This window comes from Penicillium canariense, assembly GCF_028826845.1.
Source record: "Penicillium canariense strain IBT 26290 chromosome Unknown utg000004l_segment0_segment0, whole genome shotgun sequence".
Taxonomy (NCBI): domain Eukaryota; kingdom Fungi; phylum Ascomycota; class Eurotiomycetes; order Eurotiales; family Aspergillaceae; genus Penicillium; species Penicillium canariense.
Window position 1 is genome coordinate 4,288,133 of NW_026622731.1, and position 16,577 is coordinate 4,304,709.

Genomic DNA, 16,577 nt, shown 5'->3' on the forward strand with positions numbered 1-16,577 from the left:
GGTTCTCCTGGCGCATTTTCCCTTTGTTTCGAGACCCTGACAGACCCGAGAAAAGCTGGGTGGGAGATTAGCCGGCGATAACAAAGTGGCTGTCGCTTCCCTTTTCAAGAGTCCTTAAGCGATTTTGCCTACGTCTTGCATCTTCCATAGAAGACAAAACAAAACTAAATTTGCTCCACAAAGAATCTGATGTCCACATACCACTACCACCCATCTTGTACATAAGCTGGTTGGTTACCTGGACATGCGGTAACAAAACTAGATCATTTTTCATCGATTTCAAGCCTCGCTCGCACCCGAGGGCTGTTATCAAGATCTTGTCTCTTCGACGATGAGGTGCGACTACTGTATCAGTACTCGTTGCGTGAAAGAGGTATCTGGTGGATAGTTCAAGCATTAGACTGGAGCTGGACGGTAACATTCCATGTTTCGTAGAAAGCCAAGTACCTTATTGTCAGATTGTAGAATTATGGCCCTTTGCAGGTAATAATGATTGATGCATGCAATCTATCTCGTCGTAATTCAGATATCCAATTGATAAGTATTGAATCTTCACCAACCACTACCTACATATCCGGGATTCTGTATTCCGCGCCACTGCATCTAGACTGAAACACAACCTCTCTTCCTCACCAAGTCAGCGGAATCTGATATTTCCTCCAAGATTTCAGAGTATCAGCTTCTTCAAATTTTTCGATACCACCAGCGACCCCGTCTGCATCAACTTCCCAATCACCCGCCTCCACTCTCTCCGCCCAGTTCAGCAGGACTTGATGAAGTTGAACTTCATGCCGCTCTAAGAAGCCACTATGTGGGCCCTGTTGGTAACGCTCATGCGCGGTGTCTTTTGGAGACTTATCCCAAGGGGTTTCTTCCTGTATCTGCTTGCCGTTGCTATACCGCGCATAATGCCGAGCGCCAATATTAAAGGGCAGAAGCAGTCTGCAGGAGTTCCCAAAAATAGCAGGTGATCTAGCGCCAGTTAAACAGATATATAAGCCTACTGGCGCTTCCTGGAGACTGTCCTCGGGATCCAGATAAGAGAGCGATTTGTAGCTCAAATAAGTCGATTGATCGCCTCGAAACAAAAGAAATGGTACATTAAGGCCACCATATTCGCGACCGGGTGGCTGTTTCCACGGCTGAGATGTGAACTCCGCGGATGACTGGAGCCTAATTCCTGGGGCGATGTAACGGAATCGTAAAGTTCGAGGAGGTAATTCCCGAGAGGAAATTGCGAATAAACGTGTTAGCCGGGATTGTAGCTTTATCAAGGATAGTAGGTGAGTATGGTAGCTGTATGTCTAGATCGTGTGTGGATCTGGGGATCAAATGCCAACTCTGGCATATTGGTGTCGCGGGACGACATTAAGTTCAAGAGCCTCGGGCCGGACAACTTCAAACAGTGTGGATAGGCGGCAAACCTTCTCATACGCACATCTTGTCAAGGGGTAAATAGATGTTGAGAGGAGGAGAAATGGTGGAAGCAAACTTCCTTAGATTCAGGAGATATTGTCGAAATGTATGGAGTGGTAACCTACCACTAAGAACGGGCTTATTCATCAATTGCCCAATTCCCTTATGTTTTTGTACTTGTAATTCTGCTTTACATGACAACTCAGGCTGTGTACTGTAAATCACAGGTGGCGCTGACCCATCACATCCTGAAGTTGTTTCCTTCTCATAGAAGCCGCTGCATACAGTGTCCAATCCGTGGGGTTTCTAAACTCTGCGGGCGCAAGACCCACGGCGCTCACGAATTTTGACGGCCGAGCACAGTCGAGTTTAAATGGCCTCTCTCTCGGCCACGCTAAAGTTCGAATCACACGTGAAAGGCGCCAGAAGACGAGACCCCCACTACGAAATAATAAGCAACCGAGAACTGTTGCGTTTGAGCCCAGGTTTGCCCCATAGACAATGTGAATTATCGATAGCTGCCGACACGACAAGAAACAGAAACAGAAAAAGAAAAAAAGAAAAAAGAAAAAAAGGACCATTAAATAGCTCCCCTTCGCAACAGCTTGTCCAGCTCCCAAGCTCCAACGCCATGACCTTTAATTGCGTTCCCCCCCCCCCCCCCCCTCTTGGCATGGGCGTTGGCCACTTGCTGATTCGAGGGCCCTTCGTCTGCACGGCCAACGCATCGGTTGGTCCGTGTGCGTTGCACCTATTTATGCCCGGCCGCCAGCCATCGCCGGACCTTCGCTACGCTCCTGCTCCTCTTTGCACCCAGCAGAATTCTCAGGCTGCGATCAATGTTGCCGAGGTCATCTACGCTGGAATTTTTCGGAAACATCAAAGAACAGAGACGGCAAGGTTCATATTATTGGCCACGCTGCAACCACAGATCAAAGGGATAAGATTAGACACTGCAACATGTGAGATGCTGCTCATTAACATGACCATCAGATTGTTTTAATCGAGATTTGCACCTGGCTAGCCTTTGATCCAAAATTGCATGCTCCCAGAATGAAAGGAATGAAAACAAGCTTGAAACGAAATCCAAAGGAGAAGAGAGAACCATGAGTCGTGGACATCGTCACAATCCGAGGCCGCGAGCCAACACGCTAGAGTCTACGGGATATAAGGAAACACCCTTCCCTTCCCCCCCCCAAGTTGAAAGGAAGAAGAAAAGAAAGCCAAAAAGACATCACTCCCAGACGCCGAAGGGAAAACACAGAGGACATAAGTGAGTCAAAAGTCAAGTTCAAAGGATCGCATCGCGCATACTTTCCATATATTCACCGACTGGCGCGCGCAATCAGCCAGTGCAGGACAGCATCGAGATTGGTCTCCTCCTTGGCGCTGATGCCATAGCAGCTCACCTCGCGGTGGGTGATGGACTTCAAGTCCATCGCATCGATCATCTCATCGACCGATAGCTTGCTGGGGAGGTCGGACTTGTTCCCGAGCACGAGAAGCGGGATGCCATCCAAGGTGGGCTTGTTCATCAGCTCGTGCAGTTCCTCGGCGGCGACAGGCAGCGCAGCCTTATCGGCTGCGTCCACGATATATCTGATCCAGAGGCTTAGCATCACGACATTCGATTCTCCGGAGTTCGCACCCCATTCGAGGTGGGTCTTACACGATCGCATTCACGCCTCGGCAATACCGCTCCCACATCGGGCGGAATCGAGGCTGTCCGCCCAAATCCCAACTGCTGCTGTTAGCGAGGTCGTTTCCATGCAAAAACGCCAGACCGCATGGCATACCATTTCAAGGTCACATGGCCTTTTTGGACTCGCTTGGTGTTGAACCCGATCGTCGGGATGGAGCTGCTTGGGAGTTAGTGGGACAGGAACCCCCGCCATGTCCGCTGGGAACGACCTACTCTACCGTGAATTCGCCGCCCTGCGTAACGCGATCAGCAGACCATCGAGGATATACAGCCACAGAGTCCAGAGGGGGGAAAGATAGGCGAGAGGGAGGAGGAGAGGGGCAAGGGAAACACTGGGGAGCTTCGAGCTTGGCGCGTGAAAATGGGACAAACATACCGCTAGCACCCGCAGTAATGAAGATTTGCCGGCATTCTGCAGGCCGATCATGGTGACATCCATCTCCGTCGCCCTGCAGGGAAAGGCATCCGGGATTAGCAGGGCTGCCTCGACGGGAACGGGCCGGGGCTGGTCTGCCGCCAAACGTTGAACAGGCCCACTCACCAGAACATTCTCAGGAGCCAGTCATAGATGGTGCGAAAGAGCCCGGCCATCGTGAGGGGGGTGTGGTCTGTTCTACTTGGTGGGTGGAGGCTGAAGCAAGGGGAGAAAACTGGGTTTGCGGGACGATGGACACGGGACCCGGGCAGCACGATAAACCCTCGTAGAACCTCAGGAGTTAAAAACGGCGAAAAACAAGGGTGGCTGCTGGACAGAGTTGAGATCACAAGCCACCCGGAGACTATTGTGGGCGAAAGGCCAGAGCGAAGGCCGAGTGGGGTGGAACTTTGGAGGCGCGTTCACCAGGAATGGGGTCAGGAAGACCGAGCAGGTCTGGTCGTGCGGATCGCGGATCGCGGAGGTGGCGGCTACCGGGGGTTCGTTCACGGGCGGGCGTTGCAGTTCCAGGTGCCGTTGCAGGTGTAGTTGAAGTAGTTGCAGGTGGGAGGTGGTGGCGATGAAGCGAGAGAACCCAGGAAAAAGGAAAGAAAAGGAAACGAGAAACCGAAAAGCATGGACCCGAGCGCTTGACTCTTTAAACCTCCAGCCGCTTTGGAATCCCTTATGAATACAGTAGCGCCGAGTGGAATCGATGGAACCGTTCTGCCAACCGCACTGAGGATCTACCGACTTGCACACATGACCGCCGTTGCGAGGGGCGCTTAGGGCTCCATTCGCAGCCTGACGTAGCGCAGTTGACTGGCGTAGAATGGAGGCCCCGGCGTATGGTATAGTGGAGGGGCTGGGCTAGTTGCGTCTATAGTGTGTTCAGCTAGGCAGTATTTGGGGCGGAGTCAGAATCGGGCTCAAGGCAGACTATAATACCCTAGCGTAAGCAAGATCGGAGTACCCAAGCATCCAATATCCAACAGAGCCTCCGTAGTAATCTATGATGATGGTATACTTCCGATAGTTCGTTCCCGCCGGGACAGTCCCGTGCAGAACAAATATTATGCCTCAGGCCACACATGCGATCATCACCTTTGCTATCAACACGTGCTGATAACCCGGCTCCACCTCGAAAAATTTCCCCAAGCAGACCGCATCCTCGAACCCATCCAAGCTGCCATTGCAGGCTCAATTCCCTCGCTTCTTTGGATAAACTCCCTAGGAGGCTGAGGCAGAAGGGGCCATCGTTGCTGTTCCCCCGGTTGAATCCCCGAACCACTCGCGGGATCTCTATACCGGCACCACCAGTTTTCTTTTTTCTTCGCTGCGGAACTTCCGCAAGCTATCAGCCATGGCTCCCGTGCCCACCGACACTCAGTGGTCGGTTGAATTCGACACCCTGAGGCGGGAGAATCTCTTCAAGAACCCACCCAAGGATCAGACGGCCTATCCGACCCTGGCGGAGTCGATTAAGCCGCATATCGACTCGTTCAACCAGCTCTTCGGGGGCAGCAAGATTCTGGAGGAGGGCCTGAAGGATATCGGCATCAAGTCATTCCTTGACGGAGAGAATGAGACACCCGAGCAGAAGAAGACCCGGATCGCCGAGGGTCGCCGCGCGCCTAAGCGCAACCGCCTGAACGTGCGCGTCACGGAGGTCTTCCTCGACAAGCCTACCCTTCCGCCGACCAACAAGTTCAGCCACAAGAACCGCAGCATCTATCCTTCTGAGTGCCGTGAGCGACATTCCACCTACCGTGGCAAGCTCCGCGCCCGCCTCGAGTACCAGATCAACAATGGCGACTGGATGGAGTCTGTGCGTGAGCTGGGCCAGGTTCCCATCATGATGCGCACCAACCGCTGCCACCTCGAGAAAGCGACGCCGGAGGATCTCGTCACACACAAGGAGGAATCGGAGGAGCTGGGTGGTTACTTCATTGTCAACGGTAACGAGAAACTGGTCCGCATGTTGATTGTTGGCAAGCGTAACTACCCCATGTCGATCATTCGTGGTTCATTCGTCAAGCGTGGTCACACCTACACCAAGTTCGGTGTGCAAATACGATCCGTTCGGCCGGACCAGACTTCGCAAACCAATGTGCTGCACTACCTCTCTGATGGCAATGTCACCTTCCGTTTCTCGTGGCGCAAGAACGAGTTCCTCGTTCCCGTGATGATGATTCTCAAGGCTCTCGTGGAGACCAATGATCGCGAGATCTTCGAGACTCTCGTTGGTAGTGTTACCTCGAAGGGCATGAAGAACACTTTCGTCACAGACCGTGTGGAGCTTTTGCTCCGAACCTACCAGGCTTACAACAAACACAGTCGCTACGACTGCCGGGCCCATCTCGGCAAGTGCTTCCGCCCCGTGCTTGGTGTGCCTGCCGACATGTCCGATGAGGATGTTGGTACTGAGTTCTTGCGCAAGGTTGTCCTGCCTCACCTGGGCAACCAAAATGTGACCGAGACCCAGGACTACGACAAGTTCAAGATGATCATCTTCATGATCCGCAAACTGTACGCCCTGGTTGCCGGCGACTGCGCCCCTGACAATCCCGATGCCGTCTCCAACCAGGAAATTCTGCTCGGTGGTTTCTTGTACGGCATGATCCTCAAGGAGCGTATCGAGGAGTGGCTGCGATCATTTGGTCCTATCGCTCGCGACTGGTCCATTCGGAATGGCGGCGCCACCTTCTCCGACCCTTCCTTTGAGCGAGATTTCTTGTCTAAGATCGTCAAGCGGTCTAATGAGAACATTGGTAATGCGCTCGAGTACTTCCTCTCAACCGGTAACCTCGTCAGTCCCACTGGTCTTGACTTGCAACAAACTTCCGGTTACACTGTCATTGCCGAGAAGATCAATTTCTACCGTTTCATCAGTCACTTCCGCATGATTCACCGTGGTAGTTTCTTTGCGCAATTAAAGACCACAACTGTGCGTAAGCTGCTGCCTGAGAGTTGGGGTTTCCTGTGCCCGGTCCACACTCCTGATGGTTCGCCCTGTGGTCTGCTGAATCACTTGGCTCACAAGTGTCTGATTGCCACGGATAACCTGGAGGTTTCTCACCTCCCCAAGATCCTTGTTCAGCTAGGTGTTCGTGCCGAGTCCTCCGTGGCTACCGATGACAGCGTTGTCGTTCAACTAGACGGCCGTATCATCGGCTTCTGCTCGCCCAAGCAGGCTCAACAGATTCATGACACCCTCCGGTACTGGAAGGTCTCTGGCACAAACGACATCCCCCGAGGTCTGGAGATCGGTTACGTTCCCAATACCAACGGCGGTCAGTACCCCGGTATCTATATGTTCTCGCAGTCATCAAGAATGTACCGTCCCGTCAAGTACTTGGCCAATGACGGACTGGACTTTGTGGGTCCGTTCGAGCAGCCGTTCATGGAGATTGCCTGTCTCCAGTCCGACCTGATCGCCGGTCTATCCACTCACATCGAATATACGCCGACCAACATCCTCTCCATCGTGGCCAACATGACCCCATTCTCCGACTATAACCAGTCGCCCCGTAACATGTACCAGTGCCAGATGAGCAAGCAGACCATGGGAACACCCGGCACATCCATCGCCTACCGTACAGATAACAAGTTGTACCGCCTGCAGACCGGTCAGACCCCAGTGGTTCGGCCACCGCTGTACAACGCCTACGGCTTAGACAACTTCCCCAACGGCATGAACGCCATCGTGGCCATTATCTCCTACACCGGTTACGACATGGACGACGCCATGATCATCAACAAGTCTTCGCACGAGCGCGGCTTCGGTCACGGTACCATCTACAAGACCAAGGTGCACACCTTGTCCGAGCGCGACTCGCGCCGCAGCAAGTCCAAGCGCGAAGTCACCAAGCTGTTCGGCTTTGCGCCCGGCGACGAGGTTCGCGCCGAAGCGAAGGCCTTCATCGACAGTGACGGCCTGCCGCACGTTGGCGTGCGCGTCAAAGAGGGCGATAAGATCGCCGCTTACCACAACGTGCGCTACGACGCGGCCTCCGACTCGTACGTCAATGTTGACGGCGTTACGCACTTCCTGAAGTACAAGGATGCCGAGGCCGGCTACATCGAGAGCCTTCGCATCATGGGCTCGGAGAACGGCAACGAGCCCGCCCAGTCGATCAGCGTCAAGTACCGCATCCCGCGTAAGCCGATCATCGGTGACAAGTTTTCTTCCCGTCACGGTCAGAAGGGTGTTTGCTCGCAGCTCTGGCCCGCGGTCGACATGCCATTCTCGGAGAGCGGCATGCAGCCCGATCTGATTATCAACCCTCACGCTTTCCCATCCCGTATGTGCAACAAGATTAACACCCCCCTCCTCTCCATTTCTCCTTACTTACGTCGTAACAACCTGGCTAACTCAATCCACCCAGGTATGACAATTGCCCAAATGATCGAATCCATGGCCGGTAAAGCTGGTGCGCTTCACGGCCACCCGCAAGATTGCACGCCGTTCCAGTTCTCCGAAGAAAACACCGCGACCGACTACTTCGGCCACCAGCTGCGCAAGGCCGGCTACAACTACTACGGCAACGAGCCCCTATATAGTGGCATCACGGGCCGCGAGTTCGCCGCCGACATTTACATGGGCGTCGTGTACTACCAACGTCTGCGTCACATGGTGAACGACAAGTTCCAAGTGCGCACGACGGGTCCCGTCAATGCCTTGACCGGCCAGCCCGTCAAGGGTCGTGCTAAGGGTGGTGGTATCCGTGTCGGAGAGATGGAGCGTGACTCGCTGATTGCCCACGGTGCGGCCTTCCTCCTACAGGACCGCCTGATGAACTGCTCCGATGCCCAGCACGCCTGGATCTGCCGCGACTGCGGTTCCTTCTTGTCCACCCAGGTCGCTGTCTCCGGGTCCGGCGCGTCCCGCCGTGCTGCGGTCAACCCTGGTGCGGCTGCTGCTGCCGCCAAGGCTGCGCCGAACCAGAAGCATGGTTCTGGGGCTACGACCGTTGGCGCGCTCGGTGGTAATGCTGGCATTGTTCGCTGCCGTCGGTGCGCCCGCTCGGCGACCTTTAGCGACTCCCGTGCTGAGGCGTGGGAGGACGGCGATGGGCTGCGGTTTGTCGGCGGTGACAACGTTACTGTTGTTGCTGTGCCAGGTGTGCTGCGGTTCCTGGATGTTGAGTTGGCGGCTATGGGTATCCGGATGAAGTTCTGGGTTGACAACTAGTCAGCCCCAGCATATATCTCCTCTTCCTCGTGCTTCGTTGTTGTTGCTGGTGTCCAAAAAATTATTCTGGATTTTTGAATTCATGTCATAGATGGAGCGTCTGTCTGGCTGTTGTTTTGTTTGGTATAATTTCTTTTCTATTTCTTTTCTATTTCTTTTCTGTTCATATTTGTACGCAATAATGCGCACTGATCTCAATCTATCAGGTTTATATATGAGATCTCTTTCTTTTATTACGCCGTAGCAATACAGTTAGCTAATTAGTTATGTATGCAATCAAGCAGGCTCGGGGCTACATCTACGCGAGCCTCATGGTTTGGGGATACGCACCATGTCTACCGCTGCTCCTCCTGTCCATCCATACAGTTCACCTCGTGTCAAAAGGCGGTTAGGGCCAGATGGTACAGTACTACATTCTCGTATCTATCTGTGAGATCGAGCATGTCTCCTGTATAAAAATGCAGAAAATGCCCTCTATATCTCAATAGACATGATCCTCGTCTTCGTTTGAGAAGGCCTAACCCATATGGTAAAACTACCCGTCTGTTTCCCTATACCAGATAGTTATAATGCTGAGAGCTCAGGATTTAAGGTTCCCCATTTCTTCCTCTTACCGCCCTCATAAAGTACAAGATTCTGCAGGATTTCAGGCTCCAAGGCGAGAAATACCGAATAGGCATCGGGTTTGCGGAGGTTATCGTAATTTACTGGTGATCACATCAGCCCCGCGGCAACCACACTAGCAATGTCTCTGCCTTTCAGCAACACACCCCGCACCATCCAGTCAACATGAGCTCTAGGAACCAAGGGGCCAGTCCAACCATGTCGCCGTCAAGCACTGGTGCGAACCCCTCGTTAGGACCTACTTCTACGGCCCCCGTGGTCCACCCGCGCTACGCGTCAAACGATCAGTTCGCCATGGACGACCCCGACCAACCAATCGAGTTGTCCGGCACGGACCATAAGCCTGCGTTTCCACCGAAATTCCAGCGAAATTCGACGTCTTCTAGCTCCCAATTGCCGCCGGCCGAGACTTATCAGAGCCGAGATGTTGGGACTGGCCGGCTATACTATCACAACCAAGGCCCCGAGCAAAATGTCAATATACATGGCCTAGGGGGTCCCCCGCCCATGGGTCATACGCAATATACACCATCCCCACAAGACTATTATCATCACCAAGACCCGCGGCTGCTGGCGCAGCAGCAGCAGCGTCAGTACCAGCAGCGGCCAGATGGATTCTATGCTGTGTCTCAAGCGCCAGCGCCGCAAGTCCCCGCGCAAAGCCAGGATGACTATTACCACCCCCTCCGACAAGCGGCTCCTTCAAGAATGCAGCCAGACGATTTGTACCATGCGCGGCAGGCCTATAGCCAGGCACAGCCGTCGCAGTCGCAGCCGCAGCCGCAGCTGCAACAGTATTATCATGCGCGACAGGTGCCTCAAAGAGGGGAGATGAAGAGCGAAGCTGATCCTGTAGATCAGCCGTTGTCCCGAGTAACGCCCGAGACGATGGGGAAGTGAACTTGGACTTGAATCCCGCATAGTTTGGACGGTGCCGGTGGAAATTTGTATTTACGCGTCTTGTGGGACAGTTCTTGGACAGGCTATATGATTGATTTCAAGTCATGATAACCACTTCGGACTGCAGCGAGTCTCATCAAAGATCCTGTCTGTGCCTCTGTACCAGGCAATGGGACTGTCGGGTCTTGGCTTATTCGCACCGCGGGTGTCTGCGAATCAATCTAAAGTAGACCCGACCCGATAGTGGTACCTTGAAGTGTAAACCAGTGAAATGAAATCGAAAAGAGTCTAGCACTCGGGATAGCACTCGGGTGTTCAGCCTTGTCCCCTCCACCGTATTATACTCCCAGCGTTGATGGAGGCCATAACTAAGTACGAATCCTACGAGCATCGCGTAAGATTGACTTATAAAGAATCCATGTTAATCCCTAGCATCAAGATCAATAATACACGTCTACCACCCCCTACAACTCTGACGTAACATTGGAGAACTCGCCACGGTCCAGCTTTGTCTTCCAGAAAATGGGGTTCATGTCGTCAAAGCCGTGGTGCACCCAGCCCTCCTCCTTGACGTGGTAGCAGTTGATGAAACCACCGGAGTATGCGTCACGGTGCATGGCAGCCAGAATGGCGCGTCGGCCCAGGTCCAGCGCCTCCTGCTCGCTCAAGTCATACCGGTAGTTGGCGTCAAGCACACCGTAGGCAAATGTTTGACCGGAGCCGACACAGAACAGGTTGCCCGGGAGGCGAGTGCCGTCTGAGTCGATGTAATAGAGCGCGGGGCCTTCTTGAGGGGTTACCTGTGGGTGTGGGTGTTAGTTTGGACTTGAACGAGGCCCGGGGATAGTGCGGACGGGGTACGGACTCCTGCAAGCATGGTTCCCATGCTCAGGCCGTAGCCCTTGTACGCGTAGGTCAGGTTGGCGAGGATCTTAGATGCAGCTGCGACTGTGATTCGGCGCTTGTGTCGGATTTCTGCGCAATCATCTCGTTAGCGACTCATTCCCGCCACCACAGTAGATCCAAAGGTTCTGTGCTTTCCACATACCATGCAGAGTGCACTGCTGACTCAAATATCGCAACCAATATTGGCAATCCTATCGATGCAACCCCATCAGCACCACAATCGCATCATCGAAACGACATCCAGCAGCTCCCCTCTTCTACAAGAGCAGACTCACCGCCGCACCACCGGCCATCGTCCCAAGAAGACCCGGTGTAGGGTCATTTGTGGCCTTGTCCTCGCCACGGCTCAACCGCGACACGGGGATAACCTTCTTCACAGTCTGACTAGCAATCCAGTTTCCGGCCGTTGCTCGGGAGTCGGTGCACACGATCTATAGTTTCCCAAAAGAAGTTGGTCAGTTTCGGATGATGTAAAGCGTGCGGTATAATCGAGGGGATCGTACGATGCCGCCCTGGAATCGGAAGGCCAGGGTTGTTGTTCCGTGAGCGAGCTTGATCGGGCAGCTGGGGTTGGCGTGGTCATCGGTCATAGCACGGAGGAAAGCGGAGGACTAGAAAAAGGGAGAATGAGGATTGATTAGCTTTGGTTCTTTGATTGGTGACCAGTTCGCTCTCCTGGGAGCTCTGCTCGCTGCATAGCCGTGATGACGGGCTCCGGGGATGGCAGAGGTCTTAGAGCGCAACCCAGTCGCTTTCCCGGCGGCTCTGAGAAGACAGGTGGTTCTGATGGCATCACAATAACTCACATTGTCGACAGGAGGGAGAGCGAACTTGAGAGATAGCGGAGGAAGGCTCTCTGTGAGGTCCTGTTGCTCTTGCTCCGAGTAGAACTCATTCTGATGGGCCGAGCGCGAGTATTGCGCAACGATCTTGTCCATGATGTGCTAGTGAGAGAGTGACCAGATATTCAAGAGGAAGAGACGAGGTAGGATTGGGTGAAGGGACAAGATGAAGCACGGGTTCGGTGGTGGATGCAGCTCCGCTGGAGCTTGGAGTTCCGCGTCACTTCTGGCGCCTGTGGTCACGTGCAGATGCAATCGCGCAAAATAAGTAGGACCTGTTGGTTCGAATAATCACTCCACAGCTGTGCTGCTACATGTCCTCCATACACAGGTTAATCTCTGCCACTGCTTGGTTTTCCCTCACTGTTTTTTTACTCACCCTTGGCCGCTTTTTGTTCACCGAGTAGAACTGACATGCCCCTGAGCGCCCCAACTCGCTCACTGAGCCTGGCCTGAGTGCATAGATGAGCGCAGTAAGACTACCTCAATGAAATGTAATACACTAGCCCCAGGTCTGCCAATCATTCCTCCCTAGCTAGCACTCACCTTACCATTAATAATGGACCGGTATCATGAGTGTGTCCGTCGATTTGGTCATTTCGACATTGTGAGTACCAAGTGCACGCCGGAGCTTGTATAGTAGACCAATCAAGCCTTATTTTAGGCTATGTGCTCTTGAGAATACCTACTTTGCAAAGCCACGTCCCTTGATCAAAATCCACACGCCTACGGAGGTGAATGTGATTGGATTGGTTGTATCCTCTTGAGAGTCTACACAATTCTTTAGTATCGACTTTTTCGAAGAAATCTATGCTCATGATATGACGACAACATTTTCTTCCTTTATGATCGTATAAGTGAAGAGGCTATTCAAACGTGCCTTCTATGCCGATGCTAAGTGGGTTGCAAAAGCCTAAAAAACTATATTCTGTGACTACAATTATATTGCGCCTGGGAATCCTCCCCCGGCTTTCCTAAGAGCCCACTGAACTAGGCTTATAACAATCTATCCTCCGAACTAATCCTTTAAAACTAGTACGCGTTCTCATACTGACCTGGGCGCTGCATTTGGCTCCGATTTCGCCGCTATTAAACCTCCCAATATAGGCTTAGCTCCTTATACTGGATCTTATCTTGATTCGCACCCCACATCAAGCACGGCTCCCCTTTGGCGCGTTTTATAACCTCTCTTGCGCCACTTGATTTCCTGATCTTAACCCGTGAAGGTAGTAGCCTTTCAATATGGATCTGCCCGAGAAATTCCCTCCAAGCAAGGTTCTGGAGACCAAGTAGCCGACTACCTCCACGATCACCACAGTGACCTTATTTGGCGCTTTCTACCCACCGTGTCGCGTACGAAGAAGCGCTAGCCGCAAGTCTAGACTGCGTGCATGGGATTCTGACCGCATCCTTCCACCAACCACCAATCCAGGCTCTTGAAAACAACCATTTGTTAACAGATACCACCCCTTTCTCATCAAACCGCCCAATTCGTACCACGGGCAAACTAACTCCAGAAGATTGCCCAAGGCCTCTCTCTCCAGGCCGTCGTGCCATACTCAAGAAGAAGCTCCTGGACGAGGAGGACGCCCCTCCGCGAGAGCATCATATTCACTAGCCTAGGCCTTAGCATCACGTATGCGACGCTAAACGATCTCCCTCAGGGCTCCATCGAGATCAACGTAGCTCTCCAGGGCTAAATCTCCCCAAATCCTCTCGTCAACCGTCTCACCTCTAGCCTCAAGAATTGACCGCGGAACTGATCGGTACTGGAGTGTGTGTTGATGCAGCCTTTCAGTCCTAGAATAATGCCCGAACGAGTATTCGGGAGGACCTCTTTGTCCACCACCCACGCGGTAAGGTCCATATTGAATAGTGAGTTGGTAAATTCGAGGGTCAATGAAATCTGAAGTGAGTGCCATCCTGCTTTTGGTATTTGCTGTGGATAGGGTCAGATAAGTGTGTTCGGAACTTTTCATCCACGAGGTCTTTCGTGATGATCGTGCCGTAGCGCCGGTATCCCAGAGCATTTCGATTCCCTTGAGGTGGCATTCCGGCATACCTAGTTCCCAATTCACAGCTGTGATTACGGTGTTGCCGACAAGAGCGGCTAACGTACGCTCTGTGGGTAGAGCATGTAGGTCGAGGATATACAATTGGCCTCGGACGCTGCTGTTTTTGACCTCCTCCTAACCTGTCATCGTTAAATAGAGTTAGAGGGGAGGCTTTTTACTAGACGAGTATGAATTGCTAAAGCAGAAATTTTCTAATTGAACTAGACCACATGTAAACTACCAAAAGCTTAGAAAAAAGGAAGAGATTCGGATGGAATCACGACAGGGAAAGGTGCGGGTACGTGGGTCCAAGTGATCCTGAACGGGCATTCACTAAGCGCCCAATGATAATGAGCAAGTATCGCGCATTAGAAATCTTATACGTGACTAGCCTTGTGGGTTCACCGAGTCCAAGCCCGTGTTGACATCCTACTCAATGAGCCTGAGCATGAGCGCCCTTACAAAAGCGGCGGGAGCCCAGATAGAAAAGCACCACCCGGCAGATATTATCCTGTCTATATAGGTGCATACACCATTCCATACCTATTACCAACAGTACACTTCTTGCCGGTCCTGTCTTGGTAAATGTCTTTCTCGCCATCGACACGACGTGGTCATCTCCATTCCTCCATAATTAATACGTTTCCACAAGAATGGCAACATTGCTACAGTATGTTAATACACTGGATACAGAACCACCTCGGCCTTTCAAATTAAAGCCCCTAAGCCACTGCTTCTTCCACCTGCTTCGAGGACGATGGCACAGCATTGCCAACCGTCACGCCGCTAGTGGCGTGGGTCACGCTCTCCTCGTCATGTTCCTCTTCGGCGACTTGGGCGTGATGATTGACACGGGTCGGGGCTTCCACCGACGAGCTTGGGATGGGCTCGACACTGGGCTCCCAAGCACGCAGATCGGCTTCAGTGTCCTCGAGAACCTGACGTGCGTCCATCTCATGCTCGTATGCCTTGCGCGTATCGCCGGGCACCACCGGGCTGTCGTCAATGAAGTTCAGCAGGCGACGGGCGTGACGAGCAAGGATGATCTGCTTCTCCGCACGCTCAATGACAGCGGCAGTGTGGAGATCGAACGCTTCCTTGAGCTTTGTCCGGGTCTACCGAAATGAGAAGATGGATTAGCGAGACTAACACATACAAGCGAGATGATGGCAACATACAGTATTCGACAGCTGCGCCTCAGCAACCAGGTTCTGCGCCTCAGCACGCACAAGCTCATGCTCCAGCGTCGTCAGACGAGTGCTCGTGGGATCTTTGTACTTGAGCTTGGCAATCTCATCGGTAACCTTCTGGCGCTGGTCGCGCGACGGCTGCACGGACGCCTCCATATTGCGAATATGCTTCAGCACACCGCGATAGTCCTCGAGGTTCTGCGCAAAGATGTCCTCCTGCTCGCCCATCTCCGCCAGCATCACGCCCAGCTTGTCGGAGATGTCGGAGACAGCGTCGTCCTCAGTCGACTCGCCCCATTCCGAGAGCGCGGCGGCAATGGCAGCGCGCTCACGACCGGCGGACTCATGTGCGCTGATAGCGGAGTTCTCGTTCTTGATGAGCCGGCTCAATTTACGGCTTAGCTCGGGCTGCTGCAGGCCTCGGAAGGTGGACATGGTGAAGCGGTGGCGGCCGCCCGAGGGCTCTTTGCGCGAGCGGATGGAAAGGGTGCGATTCCTAGATATGCAGGTTAGTGCTCCGATAATATGAAGTATGGAAGTGGGCCATTATGACCGCTCCGTACATCGTGGCTTATCAGTTACGGTGGTGCAGGACGGTATGATATGTTCTGGGATGAAATGGTGGAATGTGCAAGCTTTTGTAGGGTGTTTCTCCAAAACAGCGATCGAGACCAGCGACACGAGTTATAACGGGGCAGGCGAGCAGCAGGTTGGCACCTGCCCATAGATGACGATGTGCCCAACCCTAATTCTCATCGCTGCTTTGCAGCGGAAATCGCAGTCCCGGGAGTTATGTGACGTCATGACGGAGAGGGGCGGATGTTGAGCTCATGCGCCATTCCGATTGCAGTCGAATGTGTGAGCTGCAGGTGTTCGAGGGCTTTGACTGGCTGGGCGGGGTTCGTGAGTAGGTCGTAAAGCTCGTTGAAAGCTTGTTCATGGCTGGATCGCTGGATCCCTTGCCCGATCGGAGGTTCTCCACAGTTTGACATACCGAGCGTTTATCAGATGAGTGGAATGGTCTGGAGAGCCGAGCAGATCTGGGCTTTTACTTGCGTGGGTAGAACCGGCGAATCATCTCAATTGCATGGGATCTTGTTTCCGATTAGGGGGAAAGCCTGCAGTCAGTTGCCTTCCTAATCAGGAACTAAGCTCTTCCTGGAGTTGACGTCACATGATAATAGACAGGTAGGTTCTAAGCGTCCACTGGCTTATAGCTCGAATAGCTCAAATCACCGGTCCCTTAACTGCTAGTTATGTCAAATGAGGTGTATGGTGGTAATATGGCAATGGGGCCAGACTTAGCGCCATTAATCGATACCCATCAGTCTTAC

At 53.0% G+C, this 16,577-nt stretch overlaps 5 protein-coding genes across 5 annotated transcripts; 2 read left to right on the forward strand and 3 right to left on the reverse strand.

The window, feature by feature from the left end:
- Positions 1 to 2,741: 2,741 nt before the first annotated feature.
- On the reverse strand, positions 2,742 to 3,709 carry N7482_007808 (ADP-ribosylation factor-like protein; the record flags this gene model as incomplete). Its single annotated transcript, XM_056689932.1, has 6 exons — positions 2,742 to 3,015; positions 3,086 to 3,157; positions 3,213 to 3,275; positions 3,332 to 3,351; positions 3,495 to 3,567; positions 3,660 to 3,709. The coding sequence occupies 6 exons, from the start codon at positions 3,707 to 3,709 to the stop codon at positions 2,742 to 2,744; spliced, it is 552 nt and encodes a 183-aa protein (XP_056542361.1).
- A 1,187-nt stretch (positions 3,710 to 4,896) lies between these two features.
- On the forward strand, positions 4,897 to 8,727 carry N7482_007809 (DNA-directed RNA polymerase I core subunit RPA135; the record flags this gene model as incomplete). The annotated part of the gene is made up of 1 exon (XM_056689933.1): positions 4,897 to 8,727. One exon carries the CDS (start codon positions 4,897 to 4,899, stop codon positions 8,725 to 8,727), a length of 3,831 nt encoding a protein of 1,276 aa, XP_056542362.1.
- A 789-nt stretch (positions 8,728 to 9,516) lies between these two features.
- Positions 9,517 to 10,251, forward strand: N7482_007810 (uncharacterized protein; the record flags this gene model as incomplete). The annotated part of the gene is made up of 1 exon (XM_056689934.1): positions 9,517 to 10,251. The coding sequence occupies one exon, from the start codon at positions 9,517 to 9,519 to the stop codon at positions 10,249 to 10,251; it is 735 nt and encodes a 244-aa protein (XP_056542363.1).
- A 464-nt stretch (positions 10,252 to 10,715) lies between these two features.
- Positions 10,716 to 12,095, reverse strand: pre2 (proteasome core particle subunit beta 5; the record flags this gene model as incomplete). The annotated part of the gene is made up of 6 exons (XM_056689935.1): positions 10,716 to 11,051; positions 11,117 to 11,226; positions 11,300 to 11,348; positions 11,433 to 11,588; positions 11,661 to 11,768; positions 11,964 to 12,095. The coding sequence occupies 6 exons, from the start codon at positions 12,093 to 12,095 to the stop codon at positions 10,716 to 10,718; spliced, it is 891 nt and encodes a 296-aa protein (XP_056542364.1).
- Positions 12,096 to 14,775: 2,680 nt separating this feature from the next.
- On the reverse strand, positions 14,776 to 15,678 carry N7482_007812 (Eisosome component PIL1/LSP1 family protein; the record flags this gene model as incomplete). Its single annotated transcript, XM_056689936.1, has 2 exons — positions 14,776 to 15,168; positions 15,232 to 15,678. The coding sequence occupies 2 exons, from the start codon at positions 15,676 to 15,678 to the stop codon at positions 14,776 to 14,778; spliced, it is 840 nt and encodes a 279-aa protein (XP_056542365.1).
- Positions 15,679 to 16,577: the final 899 nt, after the last annotated feature.